Here is a 23,491-nt window from a genome sequence, read left to right as displayed (position 1 = left end):
CGATTGCAATTCCTCCCATCTTGATGTCACATCTGAAAATTTTATGAGCATACTCTCCATTATCCAAGTCATTATAAAAATATTTAATAGAACTGGGTCCAGGACACACCTCTATAGGACCCCACCAGATACACCCTCCCAATTTGACAGCGAACAAAGACAACTCAGTCTTTCAACTAGTTTTTCACCCATCTTTTATAGTAATTTAATCTCTGGACCATATTTCCCTAATTTGTTCATGAGAATGTCATGTGAGACTGTCAAAAGCTTTATTACAATCAAGATATAGCACCTCTACAAATGATGGAGTTGGACTTGTTTTCCTCCTTACCTTGAAATTGCAAATTTATACTTAAAGATTGATAAAGGAGACCTAAAAGTTAACAAAATGTACAATTTCAAAAATGGTTATTTCTCAGGAATGGGAAGCTTTTTGTTTGAGTTGGCTTTTAATAGTCCTAGTCGCCAATTCCTTCCTTGAAGGAGACCAAATCATCTGTGAATATGTATTGGGATCCTCCCCTCTTCTCTGCATTTGAAAATCTCTCATAACAATGGAATAGAACATAAGAATGGCCATACTGGGTCAGATCAAAGGTCCACCCAGCCCAGTATCCTGTCTACCAACAGTGGCCAATGCCAGGTGCCCCAAAGGGAGTGAACCTAACAGATAATGATCAAGTGATCTCTCTCCTGCCATCCATCTCCACCCTCTGACAAACAGAGGCTAGGAACACCATTCCTTACCCATCCTGGCTAATTGCCATTAATGGACTTAGCCTCCATGAATTTACCCATTTCTCTTTTAAACCTTGTTATAGTCCTAACCTTCACAACCTCCTCAGGCAAGGAGTTCCACAGGCTGACTGTGCGCTGTGTGAAGAAGAACTTCCTTTTATTTGTTTTAAACCTGCTGCTCATTAATTTTGTTTGGTGGCCCCTAGTTCTTATATTATGGGAACAAGTAAATAACTTTTCCTTATTCACTTTCTCCACACCACTCATGATTTTATATACCTCTATCATATTCTCCCTTAGTCTCCTCTTTTCCAAGCTGAAAAGTCCTAGCGTCTTTAATCTCTCCGCATATGGGACCCGTTCCAAACCCCTAATCATTTTAGTTTCCCTTTTCTGAACCTTTTCTAATGCCAGTATATCTTTTTTGAGATGAAGGGACCACATCTGTACACAGTATTCAAGATGTGGGCATACCATGGATTTATATAAGGGCAATAAGATATTCTCTGTCTTATTCTCGATCCCTTTTTAAATTATTCCTACCATGCTGTTTGCTTTTTTGACTGCTGCTGCATACTGCGTGGACGTCTTCAGAGAACTATCCAAGACGACTTCAATATCTTTCTCCTGATTAGTTGTAGCTAAATTAACCCCCATCATATTGTATGTATAGTTGGAATTATTTTTTCCAATGCGCATTACTTTACATTTATCCACATTAAATTTCATTTGCCATTTTGCGGCCCAATCACTTAGTTTTGTGAGATCTTTTTGAAGTTCTTACAGCCTGCTTTGGTCTTAAATATCTTGAGCAAAGAATCTTGAATAAAGAAACAAAACAAGTTGTCTGATGCAGAAAAAAGAAAGCACACTGTTTCTGCTACATCACTGACTATCTCTTCTCCAGCAGTTCAAGAACAAATCTTTGTTCGCATATGACAGGCAATGGAATTCTGCCTGTTGCTTCTAGCAAGTTCAGGAGCCCTTATCTAAAATGATTCTTTCTTGGACTTGTGAAATGTGGCCATGTAAAAAAGGTTACAGCTACAGGTTCACAATGTATTCTGGAAAATCTATTTAACTGTTGTCAATTTCAAGAACCAATTATGTAAAACACCCACTTGACTGTCTCACTGTAGATAAAAGGATGTTACTTATTGCAGTAACAGTTCTTTCATTAGCATTTTAACAATTTTCACATATGTCCAAAAAGGAATGTGGAAGACAGAGTTCTCAGGGGAAGAAAATACTGCAGATAAATAACTCACTATCTCAGAAAATGAAGATTTTTTTTTTTAAATTCAGAATAAAGGGAGGTGTGTGTGGCAGAGAATAACGTAAAAAAAAGTCTGAATTCAAAGTAATCAAAACAAGACAGCATCATGTTTCCATCAGCATGTTGATATAATCTTCATGTTTTCCAGTGCAAGCAATAATTATAAAAGAACTACACAGCAGAGGACTTTGGGAAGTCACAAGTTCAGAGCACACCAAGTCTGATATACAATATTTGTCTTTAAAATCTTATCTATGAGATGAAAAATTCTTCTGATCCTCTCCAAGCCAAACTATATTTACAGCGTTGCCAGCAAATGAAAGAGAGACAATACATTTTTTGTAAGAGAAAATAATTAGGTAGTCATATACAGTGCTTTTCATCAGTAGATCAAAGCACTTAACAAAAGAAGTAAATATATTATTAAAATAAACCAGTATACAATTTTCTGGTAATTAAGGATGATAAAAGAGAGACCTATTTCAACATCCACCTGTTGTATCCAGTAAGCTAGATACACTATTGGTGACAAACTCTCTTACTTGGTTCGGGTTCCAGAAGAGGGTGAATTCAGAGCCCATCCAGAGAGTAACCAATGGTTAATGTCAAGACACCCTTCACTGCACTACGGATTTTGTTTCATCAGCTGCCAAAAGATACTCTGCTATCCTTCCTCCTGCTGCCAAGATTCTGTCACCACCTGTGACAATTAAGTTCATTCTAAAAGGTACTGAACTGCAAGTTCTGAGCTCTGAGGCCACCAAAAAGGAGTTTAAGCTAAATATGTAGAACAAAAAATGTGATTCCCAGAAAAACAGCTTGAAGTTCTGACTAAAGAGTTGACAACCCTTGGTATGAACAATTATCACTAGTTCCCGTAGTTCAAAATAATATCTAAAGTGTCAGAGTCAAGCTGGGCGTGAGGAAATCAGCAGCATGGTAACAGAATGCGATTTTTAAGGTCCAATAGCTTGCATGGGCTAGGGCTAGAAAGGAATGCTTTGTACCAAGGGAAGTTCCAGCTTCCCAGTAATATAAAGCAGTCCTTTCTAGCCCCAGTGGTTCATGAGGTATCTGTCATTACAACTCTCAGAGGTCCCTTGGGCTAGCGATACTTTTCATCTAGAACTGAAAATAGTAAGTTCAACACCTCAGACAAGTTTAGTTTCAATCCCTGCATAAGCATTGTATGGAATCAAGGCAGTCAGAGAGGCGTGGCAGAATATGGCAAGTGTAGTTTTAGGCAGGGCTCATTCCAAGTTTTGTGGGACCCTATACAAAACAACATACAATAAGCTGGGTCCCATCCACCTCTGACAACCCCTCTTTCTAACCTCTAGTTATTGACAACACATCCCCAGCTCCAAAGTTAGGGAAAAAGTGGAGGGGGCATATGGAAGCCAGCATTGCACCTTATGGGCAACAAGTAAAAGAGGCATAGGTAGAAAGAGGATATCTGGGCCATACCTTCTTAGCATACAATGCTAGTGCCGGATGGCAGGTGTCCACAGAAGACAGACAAGCTGAGCAGAGAGGAACCAGAGCATGCAAAAAACCCAAGTGGCTTTCTAGTAGCCTCATTACAATTGTTAGCAGCACTACTAGTGGAACTGATGGATGTTTGGCATCCAGGGCCCTAGATGTGCAGGGCTTTACGGGACTCCCTAGGTTCAGTAGACTGAAGAGCACCACTGACTGTAGGATATGTTGGTATTTCTAGCAGAGCATTTTTCTTGTAGATGTTTTAGCTTGAAACAATACAGGCTGTTGGTTAGTATGTCCTACTTATAGTATGAATAGTATGTACATGTATTTTGTAATACTTGTGCTTACATGAGCTGTACGAAAGCCTTCCCGCACAAGCATATTATCTGTTTGTCCATACTGCCCAGCAGTTTTTATTCCTCCTCCAAGTACATGATGTTGGAAGCAATTTTACACCTTCCCCATCTACAATCACTGAAGATCTGAAAAGGATTAGATCTGCTCAAGTTTCTTAACTATAAAAAGTTCACTTTTATTTCTATGCTAAATTCCTACCATAGCCTATTAATCAGGGGCATTGAGTACCTATTTCTAAGTTTAACCCAATTGTCATTCTCGGAATTTAGCAATAGCATGCATGATCTTTGAACCTCATATTGAATACAATGTTGCTTATGGAACAGGGAGTCTCATGAAATAGACAAAAAACCACCTGGATTTGGGACCTTTCCCGCTATGAATAAAATGCAAATTGTTATTAGAACAAGTTGCCCTTTTCATAAAGTCTTGAGAAAATCCCGCCCCAAAACTCCAACTTTTAATCCAAAAAGGCAGCAAGTAAAATTGACAAATGCCTTCCAGCGTTACGAACATCAGAGTTACAAACTGACCGGTCAACCACACACCTCATTTTGAACAGGAAATATGCAACCAGGCAGAAGCAGAGAGGGGGGAAAAACCTGTGTGTTTGTGTATGTGTGGGGGGGAGGAGCAAATACAGTACAGTGTTGAATGTAAACTACTAAAAAATAAAGAAAAAGTTTAAAAAAAGATTTGTCTAGGTAAGGAAACTGTTTCTGTGCTTGCTTCATTGAAATTAAGACAGTTAAAAGCAGGATTTTTCTTCTGCATAGTAAATTTTCAAAGCTGTATTAAGTCAATGTTCACTTGAAAACTTTTGAAAGTACAACCATAATGTTCATTCAGAGGTCCATTCCTGAGGTGTTCATAACTCTGAGGTTCTATTGTATAATTCACATCTTTAAATACTGTACTGTGTGCACATATGGCTTTCTGCAGTTTACTATTTAACATTGTTACTTTCATTATTCTAACACCAGAAAGCAAATATTTTAATAATGTCAAACACAGATATGAACTAGATGTTTTCTGACCATATGGTTTCCTGCATCTGGAATGAATTTATTTTCTTAATGTGCCTTAAAATCAAAGGAAATAAGAAAAGTCTCTCTCTGAGTTCCATTTAATGAAGAACAGTCTTGTTTAGAAACAAAACTAGGTCAGAGGTTCACACTTACATGGAAATGCAATACGTCCATATTAATTGTATTCCTTTCATTAGTTAAATAAAAGAGCCAGCACAGGAAGAACAGCACAAGTTACCAATAGTCAAACAATAAAAAGCCAATCACAGCACTGCTTATAGATATGACTAACAAATTAGATGGTATTCCTCTTTTTAAAAAAATTAAGTGGTAAAAAATCATTTAGTTAAGAGGAAAGAACAGTTTACGATGTTTCTCTAAGTTTCATGGGAGGGTGTCGGAGAAAATACTGTAAATTCTGTTTAAAAAAGTCAACCGTCAGAAAAGGAGTCTCCAGGTCACAACAACTGAATTTGGCATCATTTCCCCCTGGCAATCAATATTTTATCATCCTTCCTCCAATCACGTACATCCCCTGAATCAATGCCATCAATGCCAAGAAACAGATAACACTTACTCATATCTATAGTTAATCCAGTATTACCTGGAATATCATTTTGTCACTCAGATGCTCAAAACATGCCATCTTGGAGCCAAGAGTTTAACCTCTATTCCAGATCCAGGAGCAAAAACACCAGCTCTCTGAATTTTCCCTTTTTAGCTCTTTAAAGCTACATATTTAAAACTGTTCCAGCAGCCTACTTCTGTATTGCTATGGGATAGATTAGGTGTAGTTCCTGATCTGAGTCTGATTTTCTCAGAGTCAGAAGAGGCAATTTGTTCAGCTTCTGACAGCATTTTACATTATCCCACCTAGAGTGGTGTGAACTGATGAAACCCCACATTTTGGAGGGGAAATTCCATGTTGACAAATTGTTTTGTGGTTCATTCCCCCCGCCCAAGACTGTCATATGCTCCTCCCTTTGCCCATGATGTTGTGTTACTCCCCCTTTGTCCCACTGTGACAAAAATTAGACCAAACTCTTCAGGGCAGGGACCATGGCTTTTATTTGTACTTTAAGGAGGCTAGCACACTTGAGCATGGTTAATAAAAATGTTTTGTCCTTTTTAGGGCCCCTTCACAAAGGTAAAACTAGGAATTTAGCCTTTAGACAACTAACTGTTACCTTTGTCGCTGGAGTATGGTGTGTGGACAGTGTTGCTTGGAACAGAGACGTTCTGGTGCTGCGGCTGGTTAACTGTTTCTAAAAATGAAACTAGATTCTCATGATGCGACAGTTCTTCTGCTACAGGGAAGGAGACAATATTCCAGTTCAGCTGAGTATCCCCTTCTGTGAGTGCCCGGAAAAGGGAAGGGATTGGTTCATGCAGCTCCTCTACAGTGCTCTTGGAAGTTGGAGGGGTGTCACTGTAGTTGCGAGGATTGCACATACCTGCAGAGGAATGAAAAGTGTAAAGTGAAAAGTCTTAAAACTGTCTCCCGTCCATCCCCAGGAAGGGCAGCATTTAGAAATAAAATTAATTTTTGTAAAAAAAAAAAAAAAAGGGTGAAATCCTGACCCCCCAATGGTATCAGTGGAGAAACTTTCATATACTTCATTAGGGACAGTATTTCACCCACTGGGTTTAAGATCTTTGCAGTGATGCACTAAAGTTTAAAGTGAGATGCCTTGGCAACACTGAAGTACATAAATGAAGACACCACAAGAATGTTTGTGCACAGCACTCTGCTTCCCTTTCTCCATTATGGTTATGGTTTAGGGTATGAAAAGTTCAACTGAAGCTGTTTGTTTCGTTGAACAAAAATACTACAATACCAGCATCTGAAAGAAAACAGATATTTGTTTACATTAGTATGATCAGGACTTGAAGAGTTTATCCAAAACCTAAGAGCCGGGGTGAAAAATACCTACAGTGCAACTCCCCTAAAGCCAGGCCTGCTGGAAATGAAAGGAACACATAATTGTTTACTGTGTGTTACAATTAATACAATATTCATGTCAACGTTTTATGTAGCTCCTTCTCTTGCTTTTCTTTCATCTTTATTCCACGTCTTTCTTTTCTACTTGAGATCATAGTGCACCTCTTCCTTGGAGCTTTCCAGTCATTTTCCTCTTTTCTTTCTTCCCCTACACGTGCTCATCTCTCTTTTTCCTTGCACTATGTTCTCTGGCTCTGCCTCTATCTTTCACTCCCCTCACTTCCCCAGTCTCTCAGTACCATACTTATGCTCTCTCCCACACCCTCAACTCTAACCACCCCAATTTATATTATTAATAGTTCATATACAGAGCTTGAAAACATTGCCAGACACCCAATGGCCAGAACTTTCTTGACTTTATGAAGGTGTTTGATTGGGTCCACAGAAAAGCCCTCTGGAAGATCCTGAGACACTATGGAATTCCAGCAAACACCGTTAATGTGATATACACTTTGTATGACGAAACTGCATGCTGCATCAGCACACAGATCAGTGACAGGGAATGGTTTAAGATTGCTACCAGCAAGGTTGTGTACTATCCCCACTTCTCTTCTGCATGGTCATAGACTTTGGGATGAGAACAGAAATGGCTGCTGCCTAGTGCACTCAGATTGTTTGTGCAAGAGTAAGCTGCGAGACTTAGATACCAACTTGAATGGAATGCAAACAAAAGCAGAAGTGGCCAAAGTGGGAGTTTGTATCCGTACGCAGAAGACCAAGATCATGGAAACAAGAAAATGCTGTCAACACTGACGGATGTGTGATTGGTGGAGAAGAATATGGAAGAGTTCACTTCATCTATCTTTAAAGTACGTCTACTAATGGACAGCTCATTAAGAAGTGCAGGCAAGAACTGGCAAAGTCAGTGGATCTTTTTTCCATTTGTCAAACATCTGTCAGAGTAAGATGAAAAATGTACACACTAAAATGAGATTGTATAATGCAATTGTCCTCAGAACACTATTGTACGCCTCAGAAAGACAACAGATGGTGGAAGTACACAACAGGAAGTTAATTGGAGAGACTGTGTAACAATGTGGAAGTGTACCACAAAGGTCAGCAGAATGAGGACTCAGTACTCAGACAGAAATGGCAACAGTGGTTTGACCATGTCATCACGCTATGTTGTGGCAGAAGCACAAGGTACATCTTAGATTGGATCCCACCTGGAGGGAAAAGAAGAGGACAAAGAATGACCTATTGCAGGACAATCAAAAAAGATGCTGCCACAATGGAGACAACTTATGGTAGAGTCAAACATCTTGCTGTGGACAGACAGCAGTGGGAAAAATGGGTTGCCACATGTGCCATTAGGCCCAGGAGATTCTGATTCTAAAGCTAAAGGCCAGAAGACAAACTAAAATGAGGGGGCCCAGTGTCCTTCCTTTTCTCTGCAGATGAGAAAGGGAAGAGTGTTTAAACTCCTACTAATGTGCTCTCCCTGGACCCTGCTTGGGGACTCTCCATCTTGTAGCATCCAGATAGTAGGTATCTGACAAAAGTGAAGCTCTTCTTGATTGCTTTTCTATGAGCCACAGACACTCCCTCTCCCTCACTGTTCCCTGACTGCCAACTGCTGCAAGGATGGTAGGGATCTATGTTGCTTCATCACTATCCTAGCCTCCATTTTTTAATAAATTCCTTTTGATTCCTTGCTCTCCAGTTATTAGATCTAGGGGCTACCTCTACTGCTGCTCAGAGCTCACCCAAGGAGCAGCATGAAATAGCTTCACAGTTGTCCTCAATTGAGTCTATCAAGAGAATTCTTAATAGCACCAGTGAAACTGACCAGAAACTTTTTAATTTCACTCCTGCAGCTGCTGCAGGGCAGCACTGTGTGAAACACTTATCCTTCTTGTGCCGCTGTTGCATCTGTTTAGTTTTTTGTTGGAAGCTTTTCTCCACAACCATAACGGCTAGACGTATTTTTTTTTTTTAATATTAAAACTTACATCTTGCAGAAGGCAGTAAGCACTGACCCACTAAATCATCCTACCTCCCCAGATGAATGGACTTTCAAAGGCTGAACATGACATAGGAACATACTTTACTATTCTTACACTTCACTTAGGCAATAAGTCCCACCCCTAATTTTCATATAAGATCTGAATGTTATTTGTGCTTGCCATTGCAACTAGAAATAAAAATTCTTATTAGTCTCTGGGAGTTTAAAAAAATTAAGTTTATTTATTGAAAAGCCCACTGAAAGTAAGGACAAAAGTCACAATGGAAAAAAGCCAAATACCAGTTCAATCATTACCAGTAATGTGGTTTTCACTTCCAAAATCATGTGGCCTCCTACAGCTGGAAATTCTTTATGCCCCTGGAACACTAAGCAATACAACTGTTCAGCAGTATTTGCAGGACTTGCAGGAATAACATTCTCATGTTGATCTGAAAGCATCCCCTGCTGAGCATGGGTGCCTCAGTCATCAATTTCTGCAAACCTGAAGCTTTCATTTAAAAAGTTAAATTTCTAGTCTCCTGGTTGCAAAAATAATCTTCCACCTATGAATCTAGTTTAAGTCTAGTTATAGTTCCCTTTTTGAGTCTGCCTACCAACAACTGCAGTGCCTCTGCTGTTGCTGATACTTGGCAAAACTACAAGCAAAGTGAAGTTTTGATAGTTAACTGGCCAGTTTCAAAGTGGGCAGTCAGAACCCAATGACTAGAGCAGAACAACCAACAATCACATCCATTTCATGCTATTCCTTGGGAAGCTATGAGCTGCAGTAGAAGAGTCAGGCGCTGTAGCTATTCATTATCTTCAATAGAGGGGAGGATCAATGAAAAAGAAACTGTGGGGAAGGTAGAACAATGGAGACTTGCCCCTCTCACACCAGCCAGGAGGATCTTGAGTGAAAAGAAAGGAAACTTATTCTTCTTTCCAGCATCCAGAAGAGGGTTGAAGCTTCTAATACATCAGACACCTATAAGGATATGGATAATACAGAAGATGGAATCCCTAAGCAGGGTCCAGGAATAGCGCTCACTAGTAGAAGCCTTAGCTACTAGCACTGGGCTTCTTGTCAGGGCTTTATCCCCTCAGCCTCACTGGTGGAACACTCACCCTCATCTTCCATACCCATTTCTGGATAGTAAGTTTACTCTTCTGGCTAGTAGGCATCTGGTAAAGTTTTTGAGTATTTGTTTCTAGCTCTCAGGGTTCACAAGACAGCAAACCTTAAGCGCCACTGTTTGTATGATATTTCTAATGGCACTTTGTAGTTAGTCCTTCCACTGTATCACAAAATGTGATAATTGAACACTGTTGGTGTACTGAGTTCCTCTCAGGTGACAAATTAAGGGGTTTTCCATAATCTGAAACAGAATCAGTTACCGTGACATTAACTGAATAAAATCAGGAATACCACAGATAATGTACATCAGGTGACCCAGTAATATCTACTTGCTTATAATTAGCTATTCAGCTCCCACAGTGTGCTATTAAAATATTTAATATAGATCCTGCCCTGAAGAATTTACAATCTAATTACAGAAATGATGCAATGAGCAGTAGCAGTAGATAATAAATAATGAACTTACCAACACAATCACAGCACTCATCCCAAAGTGTGCCTAGACAAAGCATGCACTCTTTGCAACAGGAACAGTTTCCTTCCCCAGGTCGGCATTGACACAGCTCCTGAAAACACAGCACATTATGCTGGAGCTTTCTGAGATGTAGAATACTAATAAGTTATGATAATTCTTCATCTAGCAAGCATTATTTCTTTGCATTTTCAAAGGAAGATATTTACTATTTTAGGTTTCTTTAAGGTCAGGATATCATTTTTATCAACAACTGGGATACTGAGCATTTAACACAAAATCATTATGTGTAGGAGGGAATGTACCACCATTTCCCCCATGAATACCTGGATTTACAAACTCTCTGCAGAGCTAAGTGAATATTTTTGCAGCCTGGGCATGGTGTTCTAAGAGATTTTCTCTTTTCATAACAGAAATGTGTGGTTTCTTAAATGTAACTTCTGCAAACAACGAATAACTATAGGCAATAAACCTATGAAATGTACACAGATGCATCCATCTATGGATTCTGATAGCAACACATTTGGTGCAATCACTTAAACCCAAGATTTGTGTACAACTTCTAAGTTTTCTTATACAATATTTAAAGAGATCACTAGATTGTCACCATATTTTAATAAACTTTTAGAAATATCTCTTTCTTGCCCTACATGCTATTTTTAACAGCAATATTGTTTGTTAGACAGACAAAAGACAGATACGTGGTCAAGACTAGCCTTTGATAATGATTGAGATATATAACTTGTCCCCTCCCTTTACAGATGGCAGTGTTATTTTTGCTATCACAAACACACTACTACGATTTAGTTATGGAAATAAAGTATTTAAATAGTCAAAGAGCACATTAAAGTTTATCACAAGGATTTTTTATTCATTATTTTTTCTTTTGTTAATAGAAAGTTAAAGGTGACCTACATAGGAAAAATGGGTTGTGCTTTTTTGGGGGAGAGGACTCAAGCATTTTTGACACATCACCTAAGCCGGGGAGCAATGGTTGAGCTGCCCTACTGAAGAAAAAGTGCTTACAGAGTCTCTAAGTATGGAAACATCTTTGATGTATAAAGGAAGCCTGGAAAAATAAAAAGTGTTCTGCTTATTTTATTTATTTATTTTACTTTAGAAACTTGTGTTTTAGCTAACCTGCTTTTACTGAATGACTGAAGGGCTGGCTGGTTGGAGAACACATATCAAATTAGATCACAACACGAGGTGAAACCTGAACAACTGAGAGGGGAGGGTCTTTACTTCAGATGGTCTAAGACTTAGTTTTTCATAACAATGCATTTAATTCAAACCTCAACAAACAACTTGGAAGGAAGTTCTTTCTGTTAAAAAATTCAGTAATGCCACTCCTCCAATAAAGGCTGAGAAAGCTCCTCTGGTCCCCTCCAAAGACAACTCCAGCAAAACCAGGACAGACAGAAACATCAGAAATATCAATTACTGAGTTAAACAAAAAAAAAGGCACACAGAAAACAAGCTTGGAACAGCTGTGGGGCCTTCTTGCTATCTTTTAAAAGAAGCAGTGAGAGGGCAGAAACCCGTTTTTTAAATTCTTTACCCGTCATCGTTAAGGAACATCAAACCCTTTTGCAGAGCTACTTGAGCATATCTTGTTAAGAAAATATTGTGAGGAGGGGGAGTTTGCTTGCCACATCCTTTCAATGGTCAAGCTATTCTTGTATATATTTTCTGGTATGGCAGAAGGATGAGTTTCAATACACTTTTGATTTACAGTTAGGTGTAAACACAAGGGGTGGGGGAGAGAAGAAGGGAGTATCAGTTATTATAGGGGGTACCTTCACCCTGAACTTCAATAAGTTAAGGCTCAGATTCCCAGACATTTTCCTGTAAAACTGCTTCTCCAATTTCATCCCACCCTTCTCCTAACACAGCAAACCACAACACGGGCAAATGCAAATATGCACACAACATCAATGGATTTTCACCCTGTTTAACTGTGCAGAAGGTCCGAAACAAAAAGAAAGAAAAAAAGAGTACATCTATAAGACCAGGTCTGGCTATATGGGGTCCATCTACCTGAGTGTACGAGGCAGAGCCAATGCAGTGCAAAGGACAGTTCAGTCCCCTTTGACATTATATGAAAATTACCGTGTATATTTCTTAATTTTCTATTTCAAGTCAAATTACTGAGCGATTAGATTCTGTACATAGGGTTTTGTTTGCTTATTTACATTTCTTGTGTATTACAGAATTAAGAACTACAAAGCCTATAACCCACCATGGTAAGAACACTAGGAAATTAACTGATGTAGAAACATCAATAAAGGTAACAATGTAAAGCATATGTAAAGCTATAAAGAAACCCTTCTCCATGCCTTTTTTTTATTGGTCTCAACACCATTTGTTAAAGCAACACTATCAATTTAAAAAATAATCCTAGTCTTAAAAACTCAGAACTCAAGAACTGAAATATCAGAAAAATATTTCCAATTTACTTTACACATCTGCCAGCACTTTAGAGACTCAGTTTCATGGTTCTCCCGATATGGTCATTTTTTCTTGTCTATGTGGGTCTTTCAGTAAAGCCACAGGGCAGAGAAAAAACATTTTAAGAAATAGGAAAATGTAGTAAAGCCACAAAAATTGGAAGGGGGGACTCAATGTCAGGGCAATACCTGAAGTTACTTTTATCTCTCCCTGCTCCCAAGTAGATTGCGTCCTTTTAACAGTGTTGACCAGCCCCTTACAAAATGGCTGCCAGTATATACTGAAGTGATGTCACTTGTTTTCATCATAAGGGGTCCATACCTGCATAGCACTTACTACTATGAGGATTTACAGAAAGAAGGTTAATTTTGTAACTCTGACAGAGGAGCAAGAGTTCTAGGCAAACAATTTGGTTTCACCTTCATTACAGATAAGTTTTATAGAAACAATGTTAGAAAGAGGATTTTGGAAGATAGTTCATTTTCTTATCCTTCTGAAGTTGAATTTGTTGTAGAATAGGATTTTTGTTAATCTTACGGTGATAGTGTCTGGTGCCTCATTCAGGCCTCAGGGCCCCATTGTGCTAGGCCCTGTTCATACAAAATTAAAAGATGCTCCTTGCCCCGAAGAGTTTGCAATTACAGCTGGTCATGAATTTTATGTCAGAATGATTTTCCAATAGAAAATGCAGTTTCCGCAAAATCAAAATTTTCCCCATGGAAAACTTTGACTTTGCTGGAAACATGCGGTCTTCCATCGGTAAAATGTAAATGAAAGCTCCCAAGCTTTGCATCTCCTTGCCTGGTGAGCTACTGGGAAGCCCGGGTTTCCAGATTCCCCAAATCTGTGGCTGTGGCTGGGACATTGGGAGCTGGGGCTTCCTGGTTCCACAGCTTTCCAGGCTGCCAGGCTCTCTAGGCAGCAAGCAGAAAAATTCTATTTCTGTTCTCCTAGAAGGAAATTTGAGATACTTCCTCCTGCCAAAAAAACCCCTAGAATTTTTTTGACTTTTCATCCCAAATCTGTACAAAACTTCTTATTCATAATTGGTACTAGGAAGGAAATTCTGTTCTCCAGTTGGCTTTACTTACCATTTAGGGACAAGACTAGAGAAAACAAGTGGATACAACAAACATACAGAAGCACAAGAATATAGTTGAGACAATTATGATTGGAGTTTTATTGTTTTTTGTGACTGAAGATGACATTGACAACGCTTTAACTCCTTGAGAGTACAGTTGTGGTTAAAAAGACCCATGCATAAGTGGCAGTCCTTCCCACATGAAGTGCATAGATAGCTTTATGCTGAGGAAGGTATTATAATCTATACCTGCTGAGTCTGCCGCTGTTTACAACTCAGCCTCTCTGCCTCAAGATCCATATGGTGGTTAATCTCAAACTGGGTAACCCCATCATTGTCTCTGGCTTGCCAGCATGATCTACCTGCTGTTGATGACTCCCAGTTGTCAACCTCAATGTTGCACTATTTCAAGTTATGCTTGAGTGTCTTTGAAGTATTTCTTCTGGTTGGTGTAGTAAAGAGCAGTAACAGTATACTGTCTGCCTAGCCATTGCGCAGTGTTTTGTTGGTATCATATCAGAAGTGGGTTTTAAGAAGAAATTTGAAGGAAGATAATCTAATAGCTTTGTTGATTTTTATGCAACAATGGAGATAGTGCTAGGGTGCTTGTTGAAAAGTCTTCCTATGAAGAGCTTCTTGGGCTAGAAAGGCTGGCATCCCGTAGGGACAATGGCTCAGTAACCTAAGTGCTGGAGAAATACTAGCATGGGCCATCCTGACCACTTTATGTTCCCTTTATGCTATTTCAGTAGCAGACAGAGATCACAGAGACCTGGGACCAGATTCTAGCGTTTAATACGGCAGATCCAAGCCTCATCTATTCATCAACACTACCTTTCAGAATCAATCACAGAATTATAGAAATGTAGGTCTGGAAGGGACCTCAAGAGGCCATCTGGTCCAGCCCCCTGCACTGAGGCAGGACCAAGTATGCCTAGAAGACCATCCTTGACAGGTGTTAGTCTAAACTGTTCTTAAAAACCTCCAATGACAGGGATTCCACAACTTCCCTTGGAAGTCTATTCCAGTGCTTAACTATAATTAAAGTTAAGAAGTTTTTACTAGTTTTCCTAAAGCATGGTGCTCAGAACTGGACAGAGTACTTCAGCTGAGGTCTCACCAGTGCAGAGTCGAGTGTGACAATTACCTCCTGTGTTTTACATATGCCACTCCTGTTAATACAGCCCAGAATTATGTTAGTCTTTTTTGAAACTGCATCACATTGTTCAATTTGTGATTCTCTATAACCCCCAGATTGTTTTCAGCAGTACTACCATGTAGGCAGTTACTCCCCATTTTGTAGTTGTGCATGTGATTTTTGCTTCCTATGTGTTGTACTTTGCACTTGTCTTAACTGAATTTCATTTTGTTGATTTCAAACCGATTCTCCAATTTATCAACGTCGTTTTGAATTCTAATCTTGTCTTTTGAACTGCTAGCAACCCCACCTAGTTTGGTGTCATCTGAAAATTTTATGAACACACACTCTACTTCATTATCCAAGTCATTAATGAAAATACTGAACAATACTGTACGCAGGAACGGAGCTTGCAGGACTCCCCTAGGCGTGTCCCCATTTGACAGAGAACCATTGATAATACTATTGGAGTACAGGCTTTCAACCAGTTGTGTACCCACCTTATAGTAATTTCATCTAAACCACCTTTCCCTTGTTTGCTTATGAGAATGCCATGTGGGGCTGTGTCAAAAGCTTTACTAAAATCAAGATATATCATGTCCGTAGACTCCCCTCATCCATTAGGCCAGTAAACCTGTCCAAGAAGGAAATTAAGTTGGTTTGGCATGTACCAGAGCTGTGTTGTGGCAGTGCTCGCTACTAGGCCATTCTCCCTTCCAGAACCAGGAATAAAACCCAAGATTCCCTGATCATCAACATTTCTCTGCTTTTGAGCAAAAAGTTGTGCAAACCACTGACAAAGTGTGGCTAGGACCTTTAGTGGCTGGACCACATAGCAGATAACACCCTACGGTTAGGATATAGATATTCAGGCCTGTCTGTAAAGGCCTATACTCTAAGAATTTAGGTGTATTCTTATCACTTGGCTAGTTACAGAGGTATAAAAGAAAGAATCAAAATCACTGTCTGCCGGTGTAAGAGCATTCTCTTACTGTGACAGTCTGAGGCCCTGTTCTTAGGCTAAGGCCTTTGGCTAAGCAGCAGAGGCAGCCATAAGCTGGGAAGCGAACGGTCACATCCTCACATTCCAAACTAGTCACATTGAAATAAGGTGCTATTGGCACCTTACAATACAATCCTGTCCTGATAATGCCTATCGCCTCCAGAGAAAGGGAAGTGCCTAAAAGATGTAAAAGGAAACTTAGTTTGATAGCATCCTGTCTGGCAAGAACTCACTTATCAATAGCTGGGATGTGAAATCCTCATTTCTTTGTTGTTCTGTCACTGTAGTCCCCATTTCCCTATTGTTTGTCTGTATAATCTCTGTCTGGCTCTGTGATTGTTTCTGTCTGCTGTATAATTAATTTTGCTGGGTGTAAACTAATTAAGGTGGTGGGATATAATTGGTTACATAATCATGTTACAATATGTTAGGATTGGTTAGTTAAATTTCAGTAAAATGATTGGTTAAGGTATAGCTAAGCAGAACTCAAGTTTTACAATATAGTCTGCAGTCAATCGGAAAGTGTGGAGGGGGGAGTGGGAAATGGGAACAGGGAATGGGGGTGGGGAAATTGGAATCATGTCCTGCTAAGGGCAGGAATGGGAACAGGGCCACAGGTAAGGGGGACACTAAGGAAGGAAACTGGAATCATGCTTGCTGGAAGTTCACCCCAATAAACATTGCATTGTTTGCACCTTTGGACTTCGGGTATTGTTGCTCTCTGTTCATGCGAGAAGGACCAGGGAAGTAAGCGGGTGAAGGAATAAGCCCCCTAACACCTACTATTGCTACAAGTTTCTTCTTCAGCTTGAGTTCCCCTTCCTCATTACAACCCTTCGCTTCCAAATTCCAAGGTCATAAGTTAAAACTTTGAAATAAGTAAAACTCTTGTTTACATGATGGAGTGGAAAAACACTAAACATTTTTAATTCTTTACCCTCTGCCAAAATTAGTGGTGCCAAGAAGCATCTTAACAATTTCTGTATCAACTGTCTTGGGAGAGGATCACTCAGTTATACTGAAGAGTATTTAAATAAGTTAATTTAACCTTTTTAAGGGAAAATGCTTATCAACATTAAAACATTTTTCTTCTTCCACTTGAAAAAACAGAAGGAGAGGTAAATTAGTACTATGCACAGCTCCCTACTCCGCCTCCTCAGAGTTTGGAAAGGGAATTGTCTTTAGGGCAGGAACTGTACATTTTTCCATATATGTTTTTCTAACCTACACTTTCAGTTTTTCAGACTGACTCATCCACACTGGATATTTGTAAATCTTTTTAAAGCAAGCTAGCATGAGACCTGGGAGAAGTAAAGCAGAATGAAAACTGTACCTTATTGATAGCTGAGGGGTTGGGAAGATATAGTTGAAAAAATATTACTCATAAGCTTGGCTACTTTCCAAACTGAACTGTTGAAGGTACATCAAAGAGTAAATTTTGCTAGACAAAAATAGGTCTTTTAACATAAAAATATAGCATGAAGTGGGAAAGAGACATGTTCACACAGTGAAGATTTTTCTGCTCTGAAGAACAAGATTTAAAGGTCATGTCTACACTACAGACTTTGGTTGACACAAGCTACGCTGAGTACAGATGCCGAAGTTTGTATATCGCTCATGCATAGTTGGCTGCTTGTGTGGGCACTGGATGTACTCACCAAGAGTGCTTGTATCAGTGCAAAGTGTGGTGCATCACAGGTAGATATCCCAGTGTGTCATGCACCACTGTCCTGCCTTTTGGGAAATTTTCTCAATGTGTTGTGAGAAAGCAATGATGTGCCCAGGGATCTCTGGGACCTAAAGGTCAAGGTTTCCAGCATGCAACTTTCTCTATCCCATAATGCCATCCATATCCCATAATTTTCATGTATATTTTTTAAATCCCACAAACCTGCTTGGCATTTTTCACTGTCATCCATCTCTAACAGAAGCCAGGAGCCTGCAGAGCTCTGCGCTATTCTCATGAACATTACAACTACAGCATGCTTGATTCTTCCATATTTGCAGACCCACAGGAAGTACTGCAACAATGGGGGACATGATGATTTCTTTGAGGATAGTTTGCTAAGGGACACAGGAAAAAACAATTCAAGGTTGGTGATGGTGTTCACAGAGCACAGCAGACAGTAGAACACTGCTTTTGCGCCCAAGAAAAGGAAAACTGACTGTAGGATCGCATCCTAATGCAGATTTTGGACAACAAGCAGTGGCTACAGAACTTTTGGATGTGAAAGGCCACCCTGAACTCATGCCAGTCCTCCAGCGCAGGGACACCAGAATGAGATCTTCATTGATAGTGGAGAAGTGAGCGAGGATCGCATTCTGGAAGCTTGCAACACCAGATTGCTATTGGTCAATGGGAAATCATTTTGGAGTTGGAAAATCCATAGTGGACTATTAATCATCTCCTGCTATGAAGGACCGTGACTCTTGGCAACGTGCAAGACATAGTGAATGGATTTGCAGCAATGGGGTTCCCGGAGTGCAGTGTGGCAACAGACAGCACACATATCACCATTTTGGCACCAGCCCACTAGGGTTGCCAGTTTGGTTGGATATATTCCTGGAGATTTCATCACGATATAATCTTTAATTAAAGATTAATCCTTAATTCCTGGAGAGTTAGCAGTGCTACAGCCCACCTTGCCACAAAGTACATAAAAAGAAAGGGCTACTTTTCTGTGGTTATACAAACACTGATGGATCAGTGAGACCTAAGGGCTAATAGAAGAGCCCGATGTGAAGCTATGCAATTGAGGGGGGCTTTGAAAGAACACTTTAGTGGTCAGACACAGTAGTGTTCTCTGCTGGACTGTCCTCTGAGCCTGGAATTTTGGGTGCTGCTAAGAAGTGTGTCGTGCTAGCTGTATATTTGTAAATACAACTAGGTGTGTTCCTGAAGCTAAGAATTATGCTGTTTGCTGTACATTTAGAAGTTTGCTTTGAGTACTGCTATGCATTCTGCAACATGAGTTGTGAACTAATGAAAATAATTTTATTCTCAAAAATAGAACTTTATTGAGCGGGGAAAAAAGGGCAGAAAAACAACATGCAAAATAGAGACAGTGTATTAAAAAATACACATTTTTAACATAAATTAACTTTACAATTGGAAAGGCAGTAAACATTTCTATCCATTTCAGTGCAATAATGTATTCAGTTGTGGCTACTACAAACTCCAGTGGTGGTTCTCACAGGTCAGCGTATGTGAAGCTGTGGTTTTCCTTGCTGTCCCCAGGTGCAGAGTGGTAGGGGTAGGAATGCAGCCTGTGATCCCACGTGGTATGTTGGGGAGCTCTCCAAGGACTGCAAAGGGTGGATTTTTGGACCTGTGGGTCAACCATAATCTGCAGCATTTGTGTTTGCTGCCTGAAAAAACCCTGGTGCATTTCCCTCTCCTGGCCCTGCTGGGACTTCTGAGCCTGCCTCGTCCTCTCTTTTCTCCTCCATGCCGTCAGTCAGTGGTGGCCCTCCAAGTCCTTTGCTCACGATTCAATGCAGCGTTGGCTTGCAGGATCTCGCAGAACGTGTCAGGGTTCAAAAAAGAACTAGATAAGTTCATGGAGGATTGGTCCATCAATGGCTATTGGCCAGGATGGGCAGGCATGGTGTCTCCCTAGCCTCTGTTTGCCAGATGCTTGGAATGGGTGACAGGGGATGGATCACTTGACAATTACCTGTTCTGTTCATTCACTCTGGGGTACCTGGCACTGGCCACTGTTAGAAGACAGGATACTAGGCTACATAGGCATTTGATCTGACCCAGTATATCCATTCTTATGTCCTCCCTTGTCCTCTTCTTTTTCCTCTACACCAGCGTCAGGCATTCTGCAGATGTGGATGGGGGCACCCCTCAAAGCTGCAACGCCAGAAGCTACGGATAAAAACAGGCTGATGTGCCATTGAAATTACAGTCACAATGGAAAGGGAAAGATATGTTTTACAACGACCTTCCTTTATTCTTATCAACACTTTTAAGAAGACATGCTGATTAACATTTTAGCTTTGGAGTGCCTCTGCACGGCACTTCAACCCCAGCCATTGTGGGCATGGCCTACCAGGGGAACTATTTTCCCCAGGCAGCAGTGATTTTAGCTGGTATCTAGCACCTGAGGGTCACAAAGGCACAGAGAATACAGCTCCTACTGATGTCCCAAAGACGTCCAGTCCCACATGCTGCTAGCCTGTTTACTGCAATGGTGCCAGCCGAACTCATTGCAGGGCATCAAGGAAAAGTGTCCTACTGCAGAGGAAGAAATAAGGCAGCTATCCCTAGAAACCTTTGGGAGAGGATTGCAGAGTATTTCCATGAACGTTTCATCAACCTCTCTGGAGCATAAACGGGATAATTGCATTCCTCCCCGTATAACCCAAGAAGGGAATACAAAGCAGACACAAAATTTGTCTCTGTTGTACCTCTACCTCTTCTTGTACGAGTAAAACAATGAAGAGTAGATACCTGCGTCTTGGTAACTTGGTGTTGGGCTGGGCCCCACCCTTAAATTTAAACATTGTAAGGGAAAATGAATGCACACATTTATCCAAGGTCCCTTTCCTTTCATCAAACTCCTCCATGCTCAGCAAGAGGAACTGGCTAGGCAGTGGCAGAGAGTTTTGAACAGATCCTGGCTCGCAGCATAGCTGCAGTCCCCTGCTGCATCTCCTTCCTCTTCTCTCTCGCTGTTCATGGCAGGGACCTCTTTCTCAAGCGCCTCTGAGGTATCCACAGTGCTCTGCAGGGTTCTGGTGGGGTCTCCACCCAGTATGGCATGAAGTTTGTTGTAAAAGCAGCAGGTCTGCAGGGTACCACCAGATCTATCGTTGGCCTCCCTGGCCTTGTGGTAGCCCTGGCCAAGTTCTTTTGCTTTCACACAGCTCTGCTGCTGATCCCTGTTGTACCCCTTTACTGCACCTTCTGTGCAATCTTTTCACAGATGTCCACTTTCCCCTGCTGGTCCATAGCTGTGCTTGCACAGCCTCTTCTCCGCATAGGCCCAGGAGATCCAATATCAATGGTCTACTCCAGGGAGAAGTGCATCTAGTGCGTGGTCAGCTGGGCAGTTGCACACAAGGGTGAGCTGCTAACTGTGCTCACCAAGGTGGGCAATCAGGAAAAGGCATTTCAAAAACACACAGGTGGTTTTATAAAGGTGGAATGGTGGCTCCCAGTCTCGGGTGTCTGGGCAGTAAAGCTTACATTTGTGACCAGATCAGGCACTGTTGCAGGGAACAGGGCATTGTGGGACAGCCACTAGAGGATTGTTAGGGTTGACACAGGTCACACACTGTCTACACTCACACTGCATCAACCTCAATAGATTGACCGTGGCTCCACACCATTTGGGGAGGTGGTTTTACTACACTGCTGTATCGAGGTGCTCATGTCAGCCAGAGACAAACTGGAGTGTAGACACATGCACAAATAGATCAATGCAAGGCAACTTATGTCAACCTAACTTTGTAGTGTACACTCGGCCCTAGTAAATAACTGGAAAGCCTGTGTCTTTCCACAAAGGCTTTGAGAGATGCAGATATTAAATATCCTCTATTACAGACTTCAATTTCTGAGTTCAGTGAGAAACATGATCTCAGGGTATTGGCAACAGCTGAAGAAGTGAATGCTTTTTCTCCCCCCCCCCCCCATAATTTAATATGAGAAAAATCTGTTGCAAGCAACCAGATGAAAATTATTTTGTTAACCCAATTTTATTATGTACTAGACCTACAACATATAAACATATCCAAAGTTTATTTGTGGCATAGCAAAAAAAAAAAAAAAAAAGTTACAAAATATTCTTTATTCAGTATTACAGTGCTGAAAAGACTTTAAAATCCTTTATAGCTGATTTAAGTGCTTAAGCAAAAAAATAAACAGCAAATCATCTTCATTGAAAAATACATCTTAAAACAGAATGAAATTATACCAGCCATGGTTGTTTCAGGCATGCAGAGTTGAGTTGACAATAAACTCTTTTCATTTCTTGATATAATAAACTCCTTTCTCAAGGAAAGATCTTTAGTCTAAGTTTGAATTATAACATATTTTGTCTCCTAGCTACAGCAGTCATTAAGAAATAGTGCATTTCAGTACCGAGTTCAAAGTAATTCTATACATCTGCTTAAGCTCTGGTAGATCTTACCAATGAAGACAAAAGTGAAACATGTTTCTTTTGTTAAAGTGCCTGGGGAGCAGGGGCAGGGAGGAGGGAAAATACTCAAGTTTTTAAAGGGTCTGCTCCTATGTTCAGAGTTAGTGTTTAATGCTAATATCATAATTTAATATGCATGTCTTTACCCAAATTCCCACACCCCTCCAAACTCTAGGACCCAGAATGGCTCCTGCCTCTGAAACCTGTTCGTTGCAGAGTGATTGTGGGAAAACCCCTATCAGAGAAGTTTCTAGTTTCAAAGGCTTGTTCTGTGTACTGAAGTGTGTGAAGGCGTGTACTACTTCGCTAAAGGGCAGACTGGAGCTTATAGCTGGAACAGTCTGGAGTGTAATGAATAAGACCTTACCCTGCTCTAGGGCTGACCTATATAAACAGGAAGAGGAAGCTAAGCAAGGGAGAGTGGTGGGGGGAGTACAGGCCATGTAGTCTGTATTTGGTGGTGGTTTCTCTCAGACTTAAGGAAACCAGCCTCACCAGACTTGGAGTTACCAACTTTAAGTTTGGGAGTTCTGAACCAGGGTCCTGAGATGAGAACTGTATAAGTTTTTGTTGTAATTGCTCCTGTCCTGAAGCCTTGTTATATCGATGCTACAGTGCGATATAGTCAAGGTTGCATGACATCACAAGTTCTGTTTAAAGGTTGTCCTTTTTAAGGGCTTGTCTACTTAAAAAGCTAGATCAGCACAGATGCAACTGTGCCACTGTAGTGCTTCAGCATAGACACTAGCTACAGAGATGGGAAGAGTTCTCCTGTCAGTGTAGTTAATTCACCTCCCCGAGAGGCAGTAGCTAGGTTGACAGAAGAATTCATCTGTTGGTCTAGCGTCGTCTGCACCGGGAGTTAAGAGAGCGTAACTACGTCACTCAGGGGTGTGAATTTTTCATATTTCTGAGCAACATAGCTGGGTCAATTTAACTTTTTAGTGTAGACATGGCCTCTAAAGTTGACATGCTTAGTAGTATTCCTTTGAAATTCAGTGCACCTCAGGAGGGTGCAGTGTAAGGTTGATGACCCAAATTGGGGTAATTCGAGCTATGGGTTGTGGAGATATAAGTCCTGAAAAAACTGAATTTTTTCAGAAGTTTCTAGGTGGGTGGTTTTTTTTTTTTGCACAGAGCTAGGGATCAAATTACTGATATGATGTGGGTCAAAATGGTCTTTATCTGTCAACTTTTACCCAAGGTAGGGCCTGGCACCCACTAAAACTTT

At 40.6% G+C, this 23,491-nt stretch overlaps 2 protein-coding genes across 3 annotated transcripts in view; both read right to left on the bottom strand.

The window, feature by feature from the left end:
• RALBP1 (ralA binding protein 1) overlaps positions 1-6,155 on the bottom strand; it is a 98,348-nt gene extending 92,193 nt beyond the window's left edge. The window contains exon 1 of the mRNA XM_073331597.2: positions 6,072-6,155. The gene's annotated coding sequence lies outside the window, so the exon portion shown is untranslated. The remainder of the gene's footprint in view (positions 1-6,071) is intronic.
• The window catches only part of TWSG1 (twisted gastrulation BMP signaling modulator 1), a 40,936-nt gene that overhangs the window by 6,524 nt on the left and 10,921 nt on the right, over positions 1-23,491 (bottom strand). For both annotated transcript variants that reach the window (XM_073331600.2, XM_073331603.2), the window contains exons 3-4: positions 10,433-10,532; positions 6,072-6,338 (exon numbers count right to left, since the gene is read on the bottom strand). In XM_073331600.2, coding sequence (XP_073187701.1) covers positions 6,072-6,338; positions 10,433-10,532 — 367 coding nt within the window. The remainder of the gene's footprint in view (positions 1-6,071; positions 6,339-10,432; positions 10,533-23,491) is intronic.

Source organism: Lepidochelys kempii, chromosome 2 (genome assembly GCF_965140285.1).
Source record: "Lepidochelys kempii isolate rLepKem1 chromosome 2, rLepKem1.hap1, whole genome shotgun sequence".
Taxonomy (NCBI): domain Eukaryota; kingdom Metazoa; phylum Chordata; order Testudines; family Cheloniidae; genus Lepidochelys; species Lepidochelys kempii.
This window is presented reverse-complemented; position numbering and strand designations above follow the sequence as displayed.